Source organism: Ornithorhynchus anatinus, chromosome 10 (genome assembly GCF_004115215.2).
Source record: "Ornithorhynchus anatinus isolate Pmale09 chromosome 10, mOrnAna1.pri.v4, whole genome shotgun sequence".
In the NCBI taxonomy this organism is placed as follows: Eukaryota; Metazoa; Chordata; class Mammalia; order Monotremata; family Ornithorhynchidae; genus Ornithorhynchus; species Ornithorhynchus anatinus.
The window spans coordinates 19,625,967-19,646,197 of record NC_041737.1 but is presented as its reverse complement, the minus strand read 5'-3'; the positions used below and the strand labels follow the sequence as shown (position 1 = coordinate 19,646,197).

Sequence of the window (20,231 nt, the reverse complement as noted above, 5' to 3'; positions counted from 1 at the left end):
GCTGTGATGGGACAGGTTGGAAGTATAAATTTAAGACTGCAGATGAGGAGTTCAGTTTTGCTGCAAGAAACACTCTGGAGGCAGGAAGAAATGCCAAATTGGGGCTGGTACGGTAGATTTGGGACTCATCCATGAAGAAGTGATAACTGTAGCCTTAGAGTAGTGTTGGTATTTTTTCCTGTTTTTACGATGTAGAGATCAGATCTGCCATGTGCATGCCTTGGTGTGAAGCCAACACTGAAATTATGCTAATGATATTTTTCAGTATCCTGTCCAAAGGACTTGGTTAACAAAAATAATGTACTAGGCATGAGAGCTGTGAGAGACTCTGAGGGCTTCCACATGCAGCTTTGTCAGTTTTCTTCCTGAAGATGATGATTATGGTGATGCCTTGGAAATCTGTGCCATTTGTTCTGGGTTCTAATGTTGAGGAGTAGCCCATGCAGGTACCTAAACACTGCGTCCCCTCTTTATAGATATATCATGCTCCAGTATTCCTATTCCTAAAAAAAATCTTCCCTTTGACCTCATGGCTCCCTACAGTTATAACCCAATCTTCCTCCTAACATTCCACTCCAAACTCCTTGAGCGAGTTGTCTACACTCACTGCCTCCACTTCCTCTTTCAATTTTCTCCTCGATCCCCTGTAAACTGACTTCCTCCTGGTTCATTCCACAGAAACTGTCCTCTTTAAGATCACCAGTGATCTGCTTGCCAAATCCAACTCTATCCTACTCCTCCTTGACCTCTAAGCTGGCTTCAACACTGGACTAGTCCCTTCTCCTGGAAACATCCAACCTAGGCTTCACTGACACTGTCCTGGTTCTCTTCCTATTTCTCTGGCCACTTCTTCTCAGGCTCTTCTGCAGACTCCTCCTATGCCTCCCACCCTCTAATTCTGGGAGTACCTCTAGACTCAGTTTTGGGTCCTCTTCTATTCTCCAACTGCACCAACTCCCTTCTGGAATTCATTCACTCTCAGGGCTTCAAACTATCATCTCCATGCCGGTGATTCCCAAGCCTACCTCTACAGCCCTGATCGCTTGCCTTCTCTGTAGTCTCACATCTCCTTCATCCCTTTGACACATCTCTATTTGGATGTCCTGCCAACACCTGCCAACACGAGAAGCAGCGTGGCTCAGTGGAAAGAGCCTGGGCTTTGGAGTCAGCGGTCATGGGTTCGAATCCTGGCTCTGCCACTTGTCAGCTGTGTGACTGTGGGCAAGTCACTTAACTTCTCTGGGCCTCAGTTCCCTCATCTGTAAAATGGGGATTAACTGTGAGCCTCACGTGGGACAACCTGATTACCCTGTATCTACCCCAGGGTTTAGAACAGTGCTCTGTACATAGTAAGTGCTTAACAAATACCAACCAAAAAAAAAAAAAAAAGCAAAAACCACCTTAATCTTAACATGACCACAAAACAACTCATCTTCTCACCCAAACCCTGTCCTCCCTAGCGCTGTAGACAACACCACCATTCTGCCTTTCTCACAAGCCTGAAACTCTGACATTATCCCTGTTTCATCTCTGTCATTTGACCCATATATTCAGTCACCAAATCCTATCAGTTCAGCCTCCATTTCATCATTACAATCTTACCCTTTCCTCTCCAACCAAACTGCTACTGTGCTGATTCAAGTCCCACCTTCACTACTGCATCAGCCTCCTCGCTAATCTCCCTGCCTCCTTTCTCTCCCCACCCCAGTCAATACTTCATTCTGCTGCCAAGATCATTTTTCTAAAAAAAACTGTTCAGTCCATGTCCCTCCTCTGCTCGGCAATCTCCAGTGGGTGCTGATCCGCCTCTGCATCAAACTATCAATTTTAAAGCACTCAATCAGTTCTCCTCCTCCTATCTTACCTCACTCATTCCCCACTACAACTCAGCCCACACAATTCACTTCTCTAATGCCAACCTACCCACTGTACCTTGATCTTGTCTATCTTGCCCCATCCTCTCTCTGACTTGGAACTCTCTGGCCCTTCACTGCTGACGGATCACCACTCTCCCCAGCTACAAAGCCCTACTAAAACCACATCTCTTTCAAGATGCTATCCCTGACTAATCCCTTATTTCCCCTACTTGCGCTCTTTTTTGCATCGCCTATTCACTTTGGTCTGTACCCTTTAAGCACTTGCTATTCACCCCACCTCACCCTTAGCACTTGCATTCATATCCAAAATTCATTTTAATGTGCTCACTAAACTGTAAGGGTCTTTTCAGGCAGGGAACATCTACCAATTCTCCTGTACTCCATGGCTTAGAATACTGCTGTGTACACAGTAAACACTCAAATATCACTGCTTGATTTTTCTGCAGAAAGGCCTCCAGATCTACTGGTACATCCACCAGTACTACTTTGCCATTTTTGCCATTTTTCCTAGTGTTGAATACTATTATAGCTCTCCAAAGTTGGAGCAAATGCCACACATATTCACATCTGACTCATTCTCTTGACTTGGTAGGGCTCAAATGTGATGGCAGAAAGCATGTTCTGACAAATACTGTAGTGTTATGGTCATCTTTATAAAATTCCTTCCTTCTCCTCACAGTCAGCTTCAGATAGTGAGTGAGGTGGTTGACTCAAGTACACTGTCAGAGGAATGGCGGTGGATAACTATTTGAAGGATGGGAACTTTTAGAAGTGACTCCTGTGGGAACAGGGATCTGGGAGGGGAAAGCAATGGCTCTGGAACAAGGAGGGTTGGTTGGGGGTTTCCAGGAGAAACATTTAGGTGAGAAATAAATGATGGGTGGAACACTGTGAGCTGGTAGGAGAGATTTATACTTGGGGACCACTACTCCAAATTTCTTTTGTGCTTGGGTGGGCCAGGGGATTCTGATCCCTACTGGTGGTCAGCTTATTACCTTTTCTTCATTGTGCCGTATCCAACCCACCCCTTTCTGAACCCAGGTTTTTTAAGTCATAGATAAAAATACATTTTGAAGAAATACGAACTTCGACATACCTGGTCTAGATTTGACAGGCTGTTTGGATCTTGACTGAGAGCCTGGTACTGGCCTCTAAGTCGGTCTCCTGCTGCAATTTTTCTGAACTTCTTGAGATCTACTACATAGAGGGCACTGCAAAGAAAAATATTTCTCAGTCATTAAAATAGTTTAATTTTTTTTTGCAGTGGATGAGTACAATTATGGGACTGAATAACCCTGACTTGCTCCAGGTCTAAAGCAACCTGATTTGCTTCTTTAAACCCCAGCACCTGGTACAGTGGCGCATAGTAAGCACTTAAATACCACAATTAATATTAATTATTATTAAGTACTGAATATCTGTAACCCTGGAGGAAGCTATGTCCATTTGGTAATTAGAGGATCCAAGACACAGGGCCATAGTGGATCAATAGTGACCAGAGAAGAAAAGTAAAGCAGCTCTAGGGTCTCGGCTCGTTATGGGCAAGGAATGCATCTGTAATCTCCCATGCATTTAGTACAGTGCTTTGCACTTAGTAAGTGCTCAATAAATACACCTGAATGAATGAAACAGTCCTGATCCAGGACTCCACTGTGTGCTCTGTTATTATGGGACTGTGTAACTCTTGCTTGACTAATGATTTGTTAATCTTAATTAACCAAAAAGCGCTGCTCAATTTTATTACCTGATGTGATACTTCCTTTTCCCAAGGTGTGATGCCCAGTATCCTGTTTTCCAGAAACGATATCCATCCATTTCTGTGCGGCTGTCACAGAATGGGGTATAGCCATATGGAGCGCCACCTAAATCAAGATCTCTGAGCTCCTTTAGATCAGCTCTCACAATCTAAAGAACAAAAAAAAAATACATTTTTTTTTTCTGGTGAAGAGGACATTTAAGGTTCTTGACCTTCAACATTAACATAATTTTTCTACTTTGAACAGTTTATCTGATCGGCATCTTCTCAATTTGGATTTTAAGGTAAATCTTTCATTGCTGCCCTTGACATTAATAGGTAAAGCAAAACATTGATTTCATTTATCTTTCTTTCTACACCAATCTCAAAGGACAAAGTTTCAGAAAACGTACAGTATTCTGCACATATCTAGAATTTTCTCTTATTTTCTACCATAATCAGTTTACTTTCAGAAAAGTGTCTACACAAATATTTGTATATATATATATATAGCTAGATACACACAAAGATACATATGCATATTCATGGCTACATTTTCTTGGTTTTGACTACTTTTAGGAATTTACAGGACTTTTGGAAAGTATTTAAGAAAACAGTTTTTATGCACTGTGGAAAGATTTCACAAAATTAAGGTAGCAACAACTCATATCAGATTTGAAAAAAACTATTGCACACAATTTTAACTTCAACATAATTTTTCCTATAGTGTAAAAACTCGGTTCACTGGTACCTGACTGATTGAATGGCACTGCAGTTTTGGCCTTGGATTCTCTGTGTGGAAGCTTCCACCCAGCAGCGGCAGGACTGTTTCCAGTGATAGGAATTATGGGTTTCTTTTCCATGATTCCTCTCAAGACCCGACTCCTAGTAAGTGCAATTTCTGACTAACTAGCAGCTCCTCTTTCCTATCATACTGGATAAAAAAGTTTTTACTGAATCTCAACCTAACTTAAACCTGACTCCAAGCACTTAGTACAATGCTCTGCACATAGTAAGTGTTCAATAAATATGACTGAATGAATTAAAATGAACTTTTGCTGTAGAGAAACAACATGGATGGCTCACTGGAAAAAAACACAGCCTTGGTAGTGAGAGGATCTGGGTTCTAATCCCAGCTTTGCCACTTGCTTGCTGGGTGGCCTTGGGCACATCACTTAATTTCTCTGTGCCTCAGTTTCTTCATCCATAAAATGGGGTTTCAATGTCTGTTCTTCCTCCAACTTAGACTATGAGCCCCAGATGGGGCAGGGACTGTGTCCAACCTGATAAATGTTTATCTACACCAGCATTTAGAATAGAACTTGACATACAGTAAGCTTAAATACCACAATTACTATTATTAGTTATCAACCAAGTAGGTAAGGGACAAATTCTGGAAGCAGAATGAGGCACAAAGAGTGTGTGTGGTGGGGAACAGGACATTTTATCTCTCTCTGGTTCATGGGTCTATTTTTACTCCCGATTTCCTCTCCTGAACCCGGTGGCTATTAACACATAAAATACGTCTTAACCTTGAGTGTGTAATATAGCTCTATTTGTTTAAAGAACCAAGGACTGAATTTTAAACATGACATGAAAGAAATGGTCTTTTTAACTTAGAAATGATAACGCCTGCCATAATACATCTTTTACTACTTTATTCTACATTATTTCCAGTTCTAATAAATATAACTTGGATGAATGGCAACATCTAATAGCAAAACATTATACTAGTATACAGTGTTACTTGTCATCAAAATGACTAAAAATTGCTTTTAGGACTAAACATCTCTTGAAATGCAGCCTCCGGAATGGGCAGAGACTGTCTAAATGACAGTCAAGAGCTAAGATTGAAAATAAAGAATTCTATTCCCAGTTAGGAGTGCAGAGGAAATTTAAGCAAGTAAAAAGCATTTCTAAACAATTGAAGGATTTTGAATTAAAACTCACTGAGAAAGGTAACTTTAATTAGGATTACTGTCGTTCACATTGTTGCTTGCTTGGGTGCCCAGATGGGTTTATCTTTGAGTGTTGCTTCAACATTTGAGAGCTGACCTCTGGAAATCTTCTCCTGTCATCTGAGGTACAGTATGATTGATAGATGATGCTAATGGAACTTTTCCAGGAGTTGGGTATATCTTCTGCAGAAAGTCTGGCTCTTATTGCCTTTTAGAAAGTCATACACCATAATAGCTTCAAGTTGGACTGGAATTTGCTGGCCCATTGACCTCACACTCTTCCTCGCATCCCGGCCCAAAGCAATGCTAGACTTTATCTTGTTTCCTTCCTCTTTGTCTTTGAATCTTTGCACCATTTAGATTGCAGAATTTGGAGAAAGCAGAGTGTTCTTCTGTGTTGCTGATGAAAATCTCTTTGAAAATTTCCCAGGGGTAAGCAGGAACACAATTTTGTTTTTCTTCATAAAAGGCTGTGCTGAATTATCTGCATTTCTCATTGTATATCTGTCTTAGGGGCACAAATCACCTTTATCCAAGACTTTCCTGATGCTCATCATCTACTGAGCTGGATGAGGTTCCTGGTAGTTTAGAAGCAATCTGATTCCAGCTTCTATCTTGTTGCCTCCTCAAGCAAGGCGACATAGAACCAGTTGAGCTGAACAGGATCTACCACACAGTCCTGCTTTTCGCTGATGGTTATTGAGAAAGACACAGACCGGGCACCCTCCATTTTGAATCAACCAACCATTTCTTCATGGAGTAGCTTAAGGACCTTAATGAATGTCCTGAGACAGTTGACTGTTGTTTAGCAATTGACCCAGTGAAAGCAGCACGGTTCTTGGAATCGCAAGATCTGGATTCTTGACCCAGTATTCCAACAGTGGTAAAGGTTTCTGACTGAAAAACCACCTGGATGATTCTGTGTGGTGGATATTATCATCAGCAATCCGGGGTGGTCAACAAGGCTGCTTTATCTACTGTGGAAAGCATCTGCCTTCTGGGGCATGACAATGCAGCACAAGTTACACTAAGCTGTGTATGTTTCAGCTGAAAATCAGGCCGCAAGGTAAAAATACCTTCCCAGGTCCTACATAGTGTGCTGGACCCCTGCCAACCAAGCGGGACCCTGTACTCCATTTCTCAGCAAGAACATAACAGGCCGAAAAGAGAGATTGCAAACAACTAGCATACATTTCATTCCTGAACACAGGTTCTCGGTCTGGAACTATCAATCATATTGATTATGTGCTTACTGTGTGCACAGCACTGTATTAAATCTCAGGACCATGGCTCACCCGTTGTCCTTGATGGAAAACTCCCCCAACCACAACTGTCTAAGCCCTGATCTGTTAATGGGGTCGAATGCTTTTATTGGGTCAATTTCAGCACTAGGGAATTAGAACAAATTTAAGGAAAAACTTCTTTATGTAAGAGTTACGATGACATCTGGATAGGATACTTTACAAAGAGAATCTCGATTCTTGGATATTTTAAAGCCTAATATACATGTTCCAGTCTTGACATTTAAGTAAAGTCGTACATGGAGGTGGGAAGATAGATTCGGTGATGCTACGACAATATAGTCACTTTGGTTAAATCCATCCATCCCTACATTGATTTTTAGGGCCTTCAATGCCCCTGTGGTTAAGCCTGATGACCCTTCTGCTGTCAGTTTCCTCTCACTCCTCAACTCCACTGACAACTCAGCCCTCTCCTTCTCCTGGTAACATTATTTCTCTATACTTGACTCCCATGCACCAGCTCTTTCACTCTTTAACTCCATTCTCCCCCACTCACTTTATCTCTTTCCCTTGATGACTTGGCCACACACTTTACTGATGATAAAATTTTAGAGTGTCATCTCCCTAAAATCTTCCCTCCTCTTCTGCTCCTTCTTCAATTCTTCCATCTTTCCCAACCGTATCTCAATATCTCCCACCTTCACTCAAAATCTACCTTCTCCACCTGCACCTCTGACTCCATATCTTTGCACTTTATCACAACATTTGCCCTTTACTGCCATCTTCAGCCCTTCACTTTCCAATAGTTTCTTCCCCACTGCTTTCGAACACACTCATGTATCCCCATCCTAAAAAAAAACCCTCTTCTGACCCCACGGCTCCCTCCAATCGTGTCTACCGATTCTGACCTATCACTTACTCCAGTACTCTGCAAACAGTAAGTGCTCAGTAAATACCATTAATTGAATCAACTTCCCCCCACTTTCTGTACTTCACAATGCAGTTCTAATCCCATTACCTGATCAGCATCCACAAAAATGATTTTGTCCACAGCTAGTGGGAAAAGGACATCAAGGAACAGAATTTTGTAACCCCAAATAATTCTTTGCTTTTCAGTCTGCTGATGAAGCCATCGAGGCCACCTATACTGGACCAGCTCATAGTGAAATCCGTATTCCTCTGCCATGTGAGGAATGATATCCTGAACACAAAAATAGAAAAGAAAGTTTCATGATTTTTCATATAGTAGATTATGTCCAAGACAAAAATGAATTTGAAATAGTTATCATTTGTTTCAGAATTCCAATTAGTCTATTAAGAATTATAAACTGTGCAATGTAAGCTCCTTGTGGAAAGGAGTCATATCTAATGTTATGCAATCTACTGTAATGTATTAAAATCTTCCATGTATTTGGTACACATCCCCCACACAGATTACTTCTCATTTACTTTCCTTTCTCATCCTTTTGTTGAGACCCAGAGTAGGGTCTACACTACACTGTCCTAAGTGCCCAGAATTGTAGCGCAGAAGTAGAAAACATGGCCCTTGCCCCTGAGGAGTTTACAAATGAGTAAGAGATCTGTTAACTGATCCAGAACATTTCCAGCAGGGACAGACACCCTGAAAGCTGGACAAATCATGTTCTTGTCAGGTCAATCCTAACTCTGCTCTTCTGCTCAAAGATGCTAATTATTCCCATCAATGCAAAAAAATCACTACACTTACTTTAAATGTTGGAGAGAGATAATTTTTCAAAAACCAAAATTTAACTGGTGTTGTAGTATGACGTAAAACAGAAAGCATCATAATTCTGTAAAAGAAAAGTGGGTAAAATCCAAGTTATAATTCAAAAATAGGTAGAACTGAACATAAAAATCTTAACAGCTTTTTAGCATAAGGATATGAGTATAGGCATGGTATTCGAAGTATCCAAAGATGTATTAACTTTTTGACACAATCAACTTAAATGTCTTTATTAGATACTGTTTTCCCCATCTTTTTCTCTTCTTCCAATAAAAGGAAATACTGTCCTAGAAAAGGGAAATAGGTGATACATTTTTTCAACATATTATATACTTCCTGTATCTATAAATAGGTCATCTCTAAAAATATAATAAATCCATATTTGTTACATTTTATGGAATTCTAAAAGACATACCTCAAAAAACGCTCATATAAATGGCCAGAAGCAACTGAAAAGATATTTAGAAAATCTTGATTGGATTGGTCTTTTTCCTCTATTTGGATTCCTTCTACAGAACTAAAGAGAAAAAAAAGACAAGTGGTTATGTTCCTAACAGAAATCTATACGCTGGGTTTTCAATGAGTGACTATATTTCTTTGAATCACAGTATAGTAACAGTGGTTATCATCCAAAATAAACACTTTTACTAAAAACTTAGGCTCCTGTTTTAAATGCAGAGTATCATCACTATCAATCATTCAACAGAATGTTACTGAGGTCAAAATATTGTACTAAGCTTAGGATTGTTACACTAGTAGATGGGATCCCTTTCAAGGAGCTTACAATCAGAATATTTTGGCTATTTGCAAACAGATGTAAATGAGCAAATGGCATGGTTCTTTAGAAAATTATCCCCTGAGCATGACTCTCATCCACCCCCATAGGACTTATGCATATCCTCTTAAACTCTGGTGCTTTCTCTATCCTGTAATTCATTGCAATCCCTGAATATACTAAGATCCTTGAGGACAGGGTTCATTGTCTACCAAGTCTATTGTATCGTGCTCTGCAGACGGTAAGTGTTCAATAAATAGTATTGATTACTTTTATTGATTTTGAGAATTTTGGAATCGAGTTTATAATTCAGGTCACAAACAAAAGTTCAAATGTCAGCCATGCTACACATCTCACAGGGAAGCTGCTCAAAGTTGTGTACAATTTTGTTTTGTTTTTCCAAAGCAAAACCATCGATTCAATATATTACAGTAACAGATGTAATTGAAAGCATTTCCAGAATTCATTTAAGTCAAACTAGAGTGAATCATATTAGTTTCCCAATAACTCCCCCGAAAAGAATGAAATGACCATGAGCAGAAAGGCCAGAAATAAGGATGTTTTTGTAATTTAAAGAATGCATCTTAAGCCTGAAGGACTGGAAAACTAATTAAATTATGTACCTCTATATTTTTTCCTTATCAAGAAATGCATTTTTTTCTTAAGTCAGAGACAGAGAAGGTTGGACACCACAGTTGTCCTACATCCCTTCAGTATAGTCTGAATCTTGATGCCACTATACTCTTTGAGTTTCTCCAAGAGCACAAAGCTCAGCTATCAGTGAGTATGAGCTCAAATATGAGTGATTCTGGGACTTTTGATGATGCTCTTGATTTGCTGGATTAAAACAGTTTCCCAGAGGACTGGAACTGTGGTGTCATCGTGACACCAACTTCCAGATACCTTGTTATGTCCTCAGATACAGACAATTAGAATAGGTTGAAGAAAACAGGTTCCAGGAAACAGCCCTGTTTGACTTCACTGGTGATAAGGAAAAGATCTCACAAAGCCCTTTCAAATTGGATGTGGCCAGCTCTTTTACCATAGAATCTGAACTAAAAATGCAATACCATCAAAATCATTAAAGTTTAATGGTAAACTTCCAGGTGACACATTAAATACTATTTTGATTATCCAGCATAAAAATTCAAACCAGTTTGATATCAAACCATTCAACTCTTTTTAGATATATTCGTGCTCTTAAGGTCAGGAAAAAAAATACTTTTGCTATGCAAAACATATACAAGCAGTTAGATTATTTTTATGCAGTTTTCTTTATTAACTCAATTTAATCATAAATGAAACCTGCTTCACATGAAGCACTCTAACTGAAAAGCTCTTAAATTTTCACTAATTGTGCATTTAAAATAAATGCAAAATTGTCCTCTTAAGTCTAAGCTCATTGTGGGATGGGAACATTTCTACCAACTGTGTATCCAGCACTTAGAAAAGTGCTTGGTACATAGTAAGCGCTTAACAAATGCCATCATTATTATTATCCCAAGCTCTTAGTACAGTACTCTTCCCCAATAAATATGACTGATTGATAAAACTTGAATAACCTTGAAGTAGTGAGGAACACTGCACTATTATTTTAAAGTAGTTAACATTTAATATCAGCTATAGAAAAGCCTCAAGAATTTAGATCCTGTTGATTCAGATATTTGCAGTAATTTGTCCTGAGAATTTGACTGTACAATATTAGACTGTCATTTTCACACTTTATTCAGCCCTGAAGTCTCCTGAGGAGATGGTAGCATTGGTACGGAATGAGGAGAGAGGACAGAGATGTTAGTGAGCTAGTCTAATTCCTACCTGGGTATTCCTTCCCAGTGCTTAATACAAGGCTCTGTACACAGTAAGCACTTAATAAATACTATGAGTACTACGACTATCTCTCATCCCAATTGCTCCTGTTGATGATTATGGCCACCAAACTTCTCTTTCTTCTGCTAATAGTTTTTCTCTCTGTATCAACTTAATAAGACATCTGAATCTTTGCCCTTCAATATGAGCAGGACGAACATGTTATAATGCTGCATTCAAAAGTCTACACATCTATAATTCATACTTTCCATTAATTCAGATAGTCACTTCTCTCTTTTAGAATTATTTAGAGAGGTTTCACTGTACCTTGAAATGGAGTCCCAAATTCGTTGGTTTTCTTTATTTTTATCAGAAAGAAGATCTTCATTAATTTTGTCTGGCTTTTTCTGTACCTGGAATCACAAAATAAAAGTTAAATTTGAGAGTTTAATTTATGACCCAATATTCTGATATTAACCTTTTTGGACCAAATGTCATTGGGAAAATGAGACAAAGTGACATGTACCTCGGACTAGTCTTTTGAGGTCTAGCTCAAAAGGTCTAGCGCTTAGGTTTGAGGTTTAAGTGCACAAGAAAGTTTGTGCCATGACTGTCCACCATAAGCATAAAAGATCTTTCAGAGGTATTTTCAATGAGACATATCACTTGTAGGGGGAGAAGAGGAAGGATAAATAGGGGGGATAGAGTGATTGAGTGAAGCTGAATGGAATTTTTTTGACCCCAAACATTCTCTGAATGTGTCATCTCTCAATCTTAAAGGCAAGGTTGTTGGATGAAGCACACCTCACCCCTCCTACCAGCTGTTGGGTGAAGCCTGAGAACCAATCATGATGCTTCTATTTGGGAATGTCCCTTCACAGTTTTGGAAACTAATGCTCTAATGAAATATTTTCTAGGACAATCATAATTACTGAGCACTGTGTGCAGAGCATTGTACCAAATACTTGGAGATTACAATATAGCAGAGTTGGTTGACATATTCCCTGCCCACAAGGAGCTTACAGTCTAAAGGTGTGCAGCAGACATTAAATTATGGATATGTACATAAGTGCTGTAAGGTTGGGGGTGGGGTGAACAAACAGTAAAAATCCAAGTGCTAGGGTGATGCAGAAGGTAGAGGGAGAAAAGGAAAGGAAGGCTTAATTGGGAAAGGTCTCTTGGAAAGACATGACTTTAATAAGACTTTAAAGACAGAGAAAGTGGTGGTCTGTCACATATAAAGAGGGAAGGAGTTCCAGGACAGAGGCAGAATGTGGTTAAGAGGTCGGTGGAGAGACTGAAGTACAGTAAGTGAAGCCACGTAACCTAGTGGAAAGAGCATGGGCCTGGGAGTCAGAAGCTCTCTGGGTTCTAATCCCAGCTCTGCCACTTACCTGCTGTGCGACCTTGGGCAATTCACTTACCTGCTATGTCCCTTAGTTCCCTCCTCTGAAAAATGTGGATTTAATACCTGTTCACCCTCCTACTTACACTGTGAGCCTTGTATGGTACTTGATTATCTTGTATCAACCCCAGTGTTTAGTACAGTCCTTGATACATAGTAAACGCTTAAATACCGCTATTATTAATATTATTACTAAGTAGGTTGGCAAAGTTGGCATTAGAGGAACTAAATGAGTAGACTGCGTTTGTAGTAGGAAATCGGAAAGGTAAGATCAGGGAAGGTGACTGAATGTTTTATAGCCAATGGCAAGGAGTTCCAGTTTAATGTGGAGGTATATGGGCAACAAATGGAGGTTCTGGAGGAGTGTGGAAATGAATTTTACAAAATGACCTGAGCAATAGAGTGAAGAATGGGCAGAAGTGAGAGACAGAAGGCAGGTAGGTGAGCAAGGAGGCTGATGTAGAAGTCAAGGCAGGATAGGTTAAGTGCTTGGATCAGGGTAGTAGGAGTTTGGATGGAGAGGAAAGGGTGGATTTTAGTAATGTTGTGAATGTTGAACCACCAGGATTTAGTGACAGATTGAATATGTGGGTTGAAGAGAAAGAGATGAGTCACAGATAATACCAAGATTACAGCTTGAAGCAGGGAGAAGGTAATGCTGTCTACAGTGATAGGAAAGTCAGGGGGAGGAGAGGGTTTGGAGATGAAGCTGAGGAGTTTGAGAAAGCCAAAGTTCATACGCCTGGGTTATTTTCTTTCCAAAATGAATATCTGTTTTCACATAGACATGACTATAATTATGCATATCGGTTAATATACAAAATCTGAACCAATTCAGATGTATATTTGTTGAAATCCATTTCTGAATTCAAAGAGTATAGTCTTGGCATATGTACCTGTACTTTAAGGATTTTGCTTTTAAAGTTACTTAATACTACAATAACATCATCTGAGTCTGACGGAGAGTCTGCTCCTTCATGCCTGGAAAGAGAAATAGATATAAATTAGCAAAGTATGGCAAGAAGCCAAATTTTATGTGTCCTCTGTTCAAACTAAAAAGACTTCAAATGGGAAGTGGAGCTCATTATTTTTACAGTCAATCCTCTCGAATTTGGCCTGAATAAGTGAAAAGTCCAAATTGCAAGTATGTTTCTATTGCAGTTTTATTACACTGCTATGCGTACATATGCTGAATTTACCTATACCTTTCTGGATGTCTTTAATTCTGTCTGCAGGGAAGTTGAAAGGGAGTGCTCTGGATCCCCTAGAGTCCCCAAGTGCTTAGAATAGTACTCTGTACACAGTTGATGCTCAATAAATACAACTGAAGGATGGATTCACTGCCCAGAGGCTAACTACGCTTTTGATCAATCAGTCAATCAATGGTTTTCGCTGAGTGCTTCTTGAGTGTAGGAGCACTCTAGTAAGTGCTTGGGAAAGTAAAATACAATAAAGTAGGTAGGCACAATCCCCACCTATAAAAAGCATAGGCTTCCTACTTCAAGAAAACCTGCCTTCTTTTGGCACAGTACTAACTACTACCAGAGAGCTCAGTTGCTGCCTCTATGGTGCAACATTCATTTAGCTTTTTGGAATACTGGGGTAGGTTTACCATTTATTAGAGTGTGGGATGAGAAATGGGCTCCTACTGCTGCCAGGACCGACCTGGACCTATATTACATTTGTTTCTTATATAGTGTTACTGTTATCATGGTATTTGTTAAGCAAATGTGCCAAGCACTGTTCTAAACACTGGGGTAGATACAAGTTAATCAGGTCAGATACATTCCCTGTCCCACGAAGGGCTCAATTTTCATCTTAATGTTCAATTACTAATTATCTGTTTTTCTTCCTCTTCAAACTGTGAGTTTTTGGAGGCTTACACACTTTACTTCCTCTACATATCCCTACAAATCTGCTACCACATCAGTGCTTAGAACAGTGCTTGGCACATAAGCGCTTAAATACCGTAATTATTATTATTCTATTTAACATAGGCACTTAAAAGGTTTTCAAAGGTGAGGGCTCTATCCAAATAATCACAAATTCTGGGTTAGTGAGGTGTGAATTAATGAAGTTTTTCTGAATTTAAATTAGGGCTATCATTCTCTCAGCAGTTCTAAATGAAGCAGTTCCACAATTTTCTGCCTGTTTTTGTTTTTGCAGGGGAACTGAAGAGCCTACTGTTCTTGCCAGTTCTCCTAATTTCAAATACTTATTTCATCTTGGTTAACTGAGTCATGAACAGTGCCCCAAGGCCATTTAAACAGAATGCTGCCTTCCTAAATAGGTGGAGGTGGCAAGTGAGTGAGAGAGAAAATTAAAGGGTAGGGAAACAGGCAACTTTGAGAATAGATATCTCTCAGTCAATTACTGAATGAAAAAGTAGTAGTTTGGGGTTGCCATGCTCCTTCCATTCTATGGAAGAGCACATTAAAGTTTCTTGCCCCTAATTCCCCTCAATAATTTTCAGAACACTGAAAGTTTAAGGATTTCTGGAGATTCCAGTTCTGTTAGCCCATTGGAAGGAAATGGTGACTTTTGAATAAGGGACAAAAAAAAAATCCAACCCCGCCACCCTGCCAAACCCTCATTTCTATGAGCTAACTTGAAAAAACCCCTTCAGCTCTGATATAAAGTGTTTCATAAAGTACACATTACACACTGTTATACTAAATCAACAGAACAAATTCACATTTTCAGAAACAGATCATAAATTTCATTTTACACTAGTTTAGAATAATATAGACTGTTGACTCAAATTGCCTTCTCCTCTGAATGTTCAAATTATTTGATACTCATTTTGTTGTTTCTGTACACCTCTTAAACCCTAAGTGTTAACTTAACTTTTATTTTTCTTTGATGCAAATCTAATTAAAATATGAAAAATTTTATAGAGGCTATTCAACAATTAAAGTTATTTATATACCTTTCAGCAATTCTGCTTCATTCTGAAGAAAAGCAACATCTCCTAGTGGATAGAGCATGGGCTGGGTAGTCAGAAGGACCTGGGTTTTAATCCCAGCTCCGCCACTTGTCCGCTGTGTGATCTTGGGCAAGTCACTTAACTTTTCTTTGCTTCAATTACCTCAACTGTAAAATGGGGATTAAGGCTATGAGTCCGGCATGGGACAAGGACTGTGTCCAAGTCCAACCTGATTAGCTTGATTCTACTTCAGTGCTTAGTACAGTACCTGGCATATAGTAAGCACTTGATAAATGCCATAAAAGAGATATTTGCATGACCTAGTCTAATAATTTTTAAGTATCTGCCACTCTCAACTTTGAAACAGAGAATTTTTCAGGTTCAGATTATTTGATGTCCATCTCCCTCACTCCAGAGTATGTACTCATTACAAAAAAAAACCTTTTCATGGTTTCTGTTTGAAAACTGATTGATTAGCTCATGACCGTCAACATGTTTTGAAATCAATTTTCTGATGTTATACTCCTCTTACACACAAATTTACCTCAGTGTAAATTGATCTTTTGGCTTTAAAACATACTTTGTGGCAAAAACAAAGAATTTTGAGCTCTCAACCTATTTGGCTTTTGATGGTTAAATCAAAATTAGTTACCTAAACTGAATATGCCTAGGACCATTATTTAAAAATCCTTTTTCTTGGAAATTTCCTTTTTTGCCCCAGATCTTCAAAAGGATAAAATTAACCTCTTCCTCCAGGTACCGACTCCGTCCTATCCTGGTTCTCCTCTTATCTTTCTGGTCGTTCATTCTCAGGCTCCTTTGCAGGCTCCTCCTCTCCCTCCCATCCTCTAACTGTTGGGGTTCCTCAAGGGTCAGTTGATGGCCCTCATCTGTTCTCCATCTACACTCACTCCCTTGGTGAACTCATTCGCTCTCTCTCGGCTTCAACTATCATCTCTATGCAGATGACACACAAATCTACATCTCTGCCCCGTCCTCTCCCCCTCCCTTCAGGCTTGTATCTCCTCCTGCCTCCAGGACGTCTCTACCTGGATGTCTGCCCGCCACCTAAAACTCAACATGTCCAAAACTGAGCTCCTCATCTTCCCTCCCAAGCCCTGTCATCCTCCTGACTTCCCTATCACTGTGGATGGTACGACCATCCTTCCCGTTTCTTGAGCCCGCAACCTCGGTGTCATCTTTGACTCGGCTCTCTCATTCACCCCATACATCCAATCCAACACCAAGACCTGCCAGTCTCACCTTTATAATATCACCAAGATCCGCCCTTTCCTCTCCACCCAAACAGCTATCTTACTGGTACAGGCTCTCATAATATCCCGGCTGGATTATTGTGTCAGTCTTCGCTCTGATCTCCCTTCCTCCTGTCTCTCCCCACTCCAGTCTATTCATTCTGCTGCCCGGCTCATCTTCCTGCAGAAACGCTCTGGGAATGTCACTCCCCTTCTTAAAAACCTCCAGTGGTTGCCTATCAACCTCTGCACGAAACAAAACCTTCTCACTCTAGGCTACAAGGCTCTCCATCACCTTGCCCCCTCCTACCTCTCCTCCCTTCTCTCTTTCTACTGCCAACCCCTTAGGCTCCGCTCCTCTGCCGCCCACCTCCTCACCGTCCCCGTATCTCTCCTATCCCACTGTCCACCCCTGGGCCATGTCCTCCCACTGTCCTGGAATGCCCTCCCTCCTCACCTCCGCCAAACTAATTCTCTTCCCCTCTTTAAAGCCCTATTGAGAGGTCACCTCCTCCAAGAGGCCTTCCCAAACTGAGCTTCCCCTTTTCCCTCTGCTCCCTCTCTAGCTCCTCTTCACCTCCCCTCATCTAAGCCCCCTTCCCCACCCTTTCCCTCTGCTCCTCCCCCTCTCCCATCCCCTCTCCTCAGCACTGTGCTCGTCCGCTCATTTGTATATTTTTATTACCCTATTTACTTTGTTAATGAGATGTACATCCCCTTGATTCTATTTATTGCTATTGTTTTTGTCCGTCTGTTTCCCCTGATTAGACTGTAAGCCCGTCATTGGGCAGGGATTGTCTCTATCTGTTGCCGATTTGTACATTCCAAGCACTTAGTACAGTGCTCTGCACATAGTAAGCACTCAATAAATACTATTGAATGAATGAATAAAATAAATGTTTGTGATTAAGTACTACTCCTGCCTCAGCGTACTGATTAATGTGCCAACTTGTGGCAGGTTTTCTTAACCTGTCATTGGATGTTATACTGTGCCCAGTCCTGGAACCAGGGATGATTACAGGCAATTGTTTTTCCTATTTTTAGTTTTGCTCCTTTCTCTCTCTAGGCTCTCATTACTCTATCCAGTATTTAGGAGAAGGGAAAGAAACCTGGAGTGGTGGAAAAGGAAAGGAAGTGTGAACATTTAGCAAGGTGTAAATAATAATAACAATTATGGTATTTGCTAAGCACTTACTATGTGCCAGGCACTGTTTTAAAAGCTGGGGTGGATACAAACAAATTGGGTAGGACTCAGTCCCTGTCCCACATGGGACTCACAGTCTCAATCCGTATTTTACAAATGAAGTAATCGAGGCACAGATAAGTGAAGTGAGCTGCCCAAGATCACACAGCAGAAAAGTGGAGGATCCGGAATTAGAATCCATGACCTTGACTCCCAGGCCAGTGATCTAGCCACTACGGCATCTGCTGTCCCTCAGAGGGGCAGCTCTGAAGGAGAACAAAGCACACAGCAGATCCTGGAACTGCCTTCCTCAGGAAGCTATCAAAAATGCAAATTCATTACTAACTCACTTTAATGAATTGAAAGAATCCTGCCAATCCAGTGCTCGTAGTGAATTTCTTAAAATTGAATTTCTAGTTCTATTCTAAGATATCTTTAGAATAGTCTCAATGTAACAAAATGTTAATCATCTTCTGCACATTCCAAGATAAATGTACTTAGATATTTTTCTAGGTTTCCTTTTATGAAGAGCCAACAACGGTGGGGCTAGGAGAATTAGGGCTAGGAGAGATTGACACAAAAATGGAAACTCAATGCAAACATGACCATCTACAAAAACCTTTCATTATAACTAATACCACAAAATCTACTTAGATTATTCTTGCTGTACTACACTCAGAAGTTGAGAGTTTCCACTTGAGAAATATGAATTTAGGAACTTTTGTCATAAAATCATTGTTTTAGTCTGTGAAACTACACCTGCAGTTTTATTAAATCAATATGCACACAAATTACATTTCTATACCCAAAATTTTACAATATTAGAAATGTAAGAAAAATGTTTTGATTCTATTCATTGATTCTAATCCTATCTCTGCCGAAAATGTAAGCATCTTTTCCTCCATTGTATTTTTTTTAAATGCTTTTGTTAAGCGCTTTCTCTGTGCCAGGCATTGTACTAAACTCTGAGGTAGATACAAGATCATCAGGTTGGATACAGTCTATGTTCCACAGAAAGCTCACAATCTAAGTAGAAGGGAGAACAGGTACTGAATCCCCACTTTACAGATGAGGTAACGGAGGCACATAAAAGTTAAGAGACTTGTCCAAGATCACATGGCAAGTATGTAGCAAAACAAAGAGTAGAACCCAGGTCCCATGCCTCTGCTCTTTCCACTAGGCCACTGCTTCCCAAAAGCCCGTAACCTAGCCAGTATCCTCGATTCAGCTCTGTCCTTCAACCTGCACATTCATTCGTTGTGTTTTCTGAACAGTTCTAGAACCTGACCCCTCTTTTCTGTCCAGACTTGTCATATCCCACCTCGATTACAGCATCAACCTCTTTGCTGACCTCCTTGCCTCCAATATTTCCCTTCTCCAGTCCACAATTTTCTCTGCTGCCCATATCATTTTCTATTATTTAGAAATAATAATTCTTATTATAATTATTATTTAGAAATAATAATAAACCTTCAATGCTTGCTGACTCTTTCCTGCACTGAGCCGAAACCTCTCACCACTGACTTTAAGGCACCCATTCTACTCTCTCTTCTACCTTACCTCACTGATCTCTCTACTACAATCAATCCACACACTTCACTCTTCTATCACCAACCTACTTATTGTGCCTCAATTTCATCTTGCTTGCTAACACTCGTTCCTGCCTGTGGGACTTCCTACTCCTTCATATCTCATATATTAGGACTCTACTAAAATCATATATCCTCCAGGCAGTCTTCCCTGATTAAATTCTCATATCCCTACCCTATTTTATCTCTTTTATGTCACATATGCACTTTAGCCTACACTCCCTAAGTACTTTGATACTCATCCCCCAGCTCCACAAGACTTACGTACATTCACCTATACCCTGTTAATTCCCCAAACTGTAATTTAATGTCTGGCTCTGCTGCTAGAATTGTGTCTACTTACTATATTGTACTCTCCCAAGTGCTTAGTACAGTAAATGCTGAACAAATACCACTAATTGATTTTAATAATAAAGTATTTATATTCCTTTTGAAAACTGAGGTTCTTATAGCTATTTCAATAACTTTATTCACCAGCCAATTCTAAAGTGTTGCTTACTATATAGAAAAAATCTTAAATTTTCTGAGAAAGTCCAGTAGTCATATAAACATTAAAACAGCTTATAAACCCACTACACCAATGATAGAACCTATTTAGGGTTAACAGTCTTAGATGTTATAAACCAGAAGGACTATACTTATCAAGATGAAAAATGTTTTAAGCGATTGTGAGCACACAATGCAGTTTGCTTAAGCTGGCAGATATTATAATTGATGGTTTCCAACCTGAAAAACATTT

General features: G+C 39.9%; 1 protein-coding gene across 3 annotated transcripts in view; it reads right to left on the bottom strand.

The window, feature by feature from the left end:
* UGGT2 (UDP-glucose glycoprotein glucosyltransferase 2) overlaps positions 1 to 20,231 on the bottom strand; it is a 126,673-nt gene that overhangs the window by 7,334 nt on the left and 99,108 nt on the right. For all 3 annotated transcript variants that reach the window (XM_029073585.2, XM_029073586.2, XM_029073587.2), the window contains 7 exons: positions 13,438 to 13,522; positions 11,464 to 11,549; positions 8,971 to 9,072; positions 8,538 to 8,622; positions 7,830 to 8,012; positions 3,622 to 3,782; positions 2,974 to 3,088 (listed from right to left, as the gene is read on the bottom strand). In XM_029073585.2, the coding sequence (XP_028929418.1) occupies positions 2,974 to 3,088; positions 3,622 to 3,782; positions 7,830 to 8,012; positions 8,538 to 8,622; positions 8,971 to 9,072; positions 11,464 to 11,549; positions 13,438 to 13,522 (817 nt within the window). The remainder of the gene's footprint in view (positions 1 to 2,973; positions 3,089 to 3,621; positions 3,783 to 7,829; positions 8,013 to 8,537; positions 8,623 to 8,970; positions 9,073 to 11,463; positions 11,550 to 13,437; positions 13,523 to 20,231) is intronic.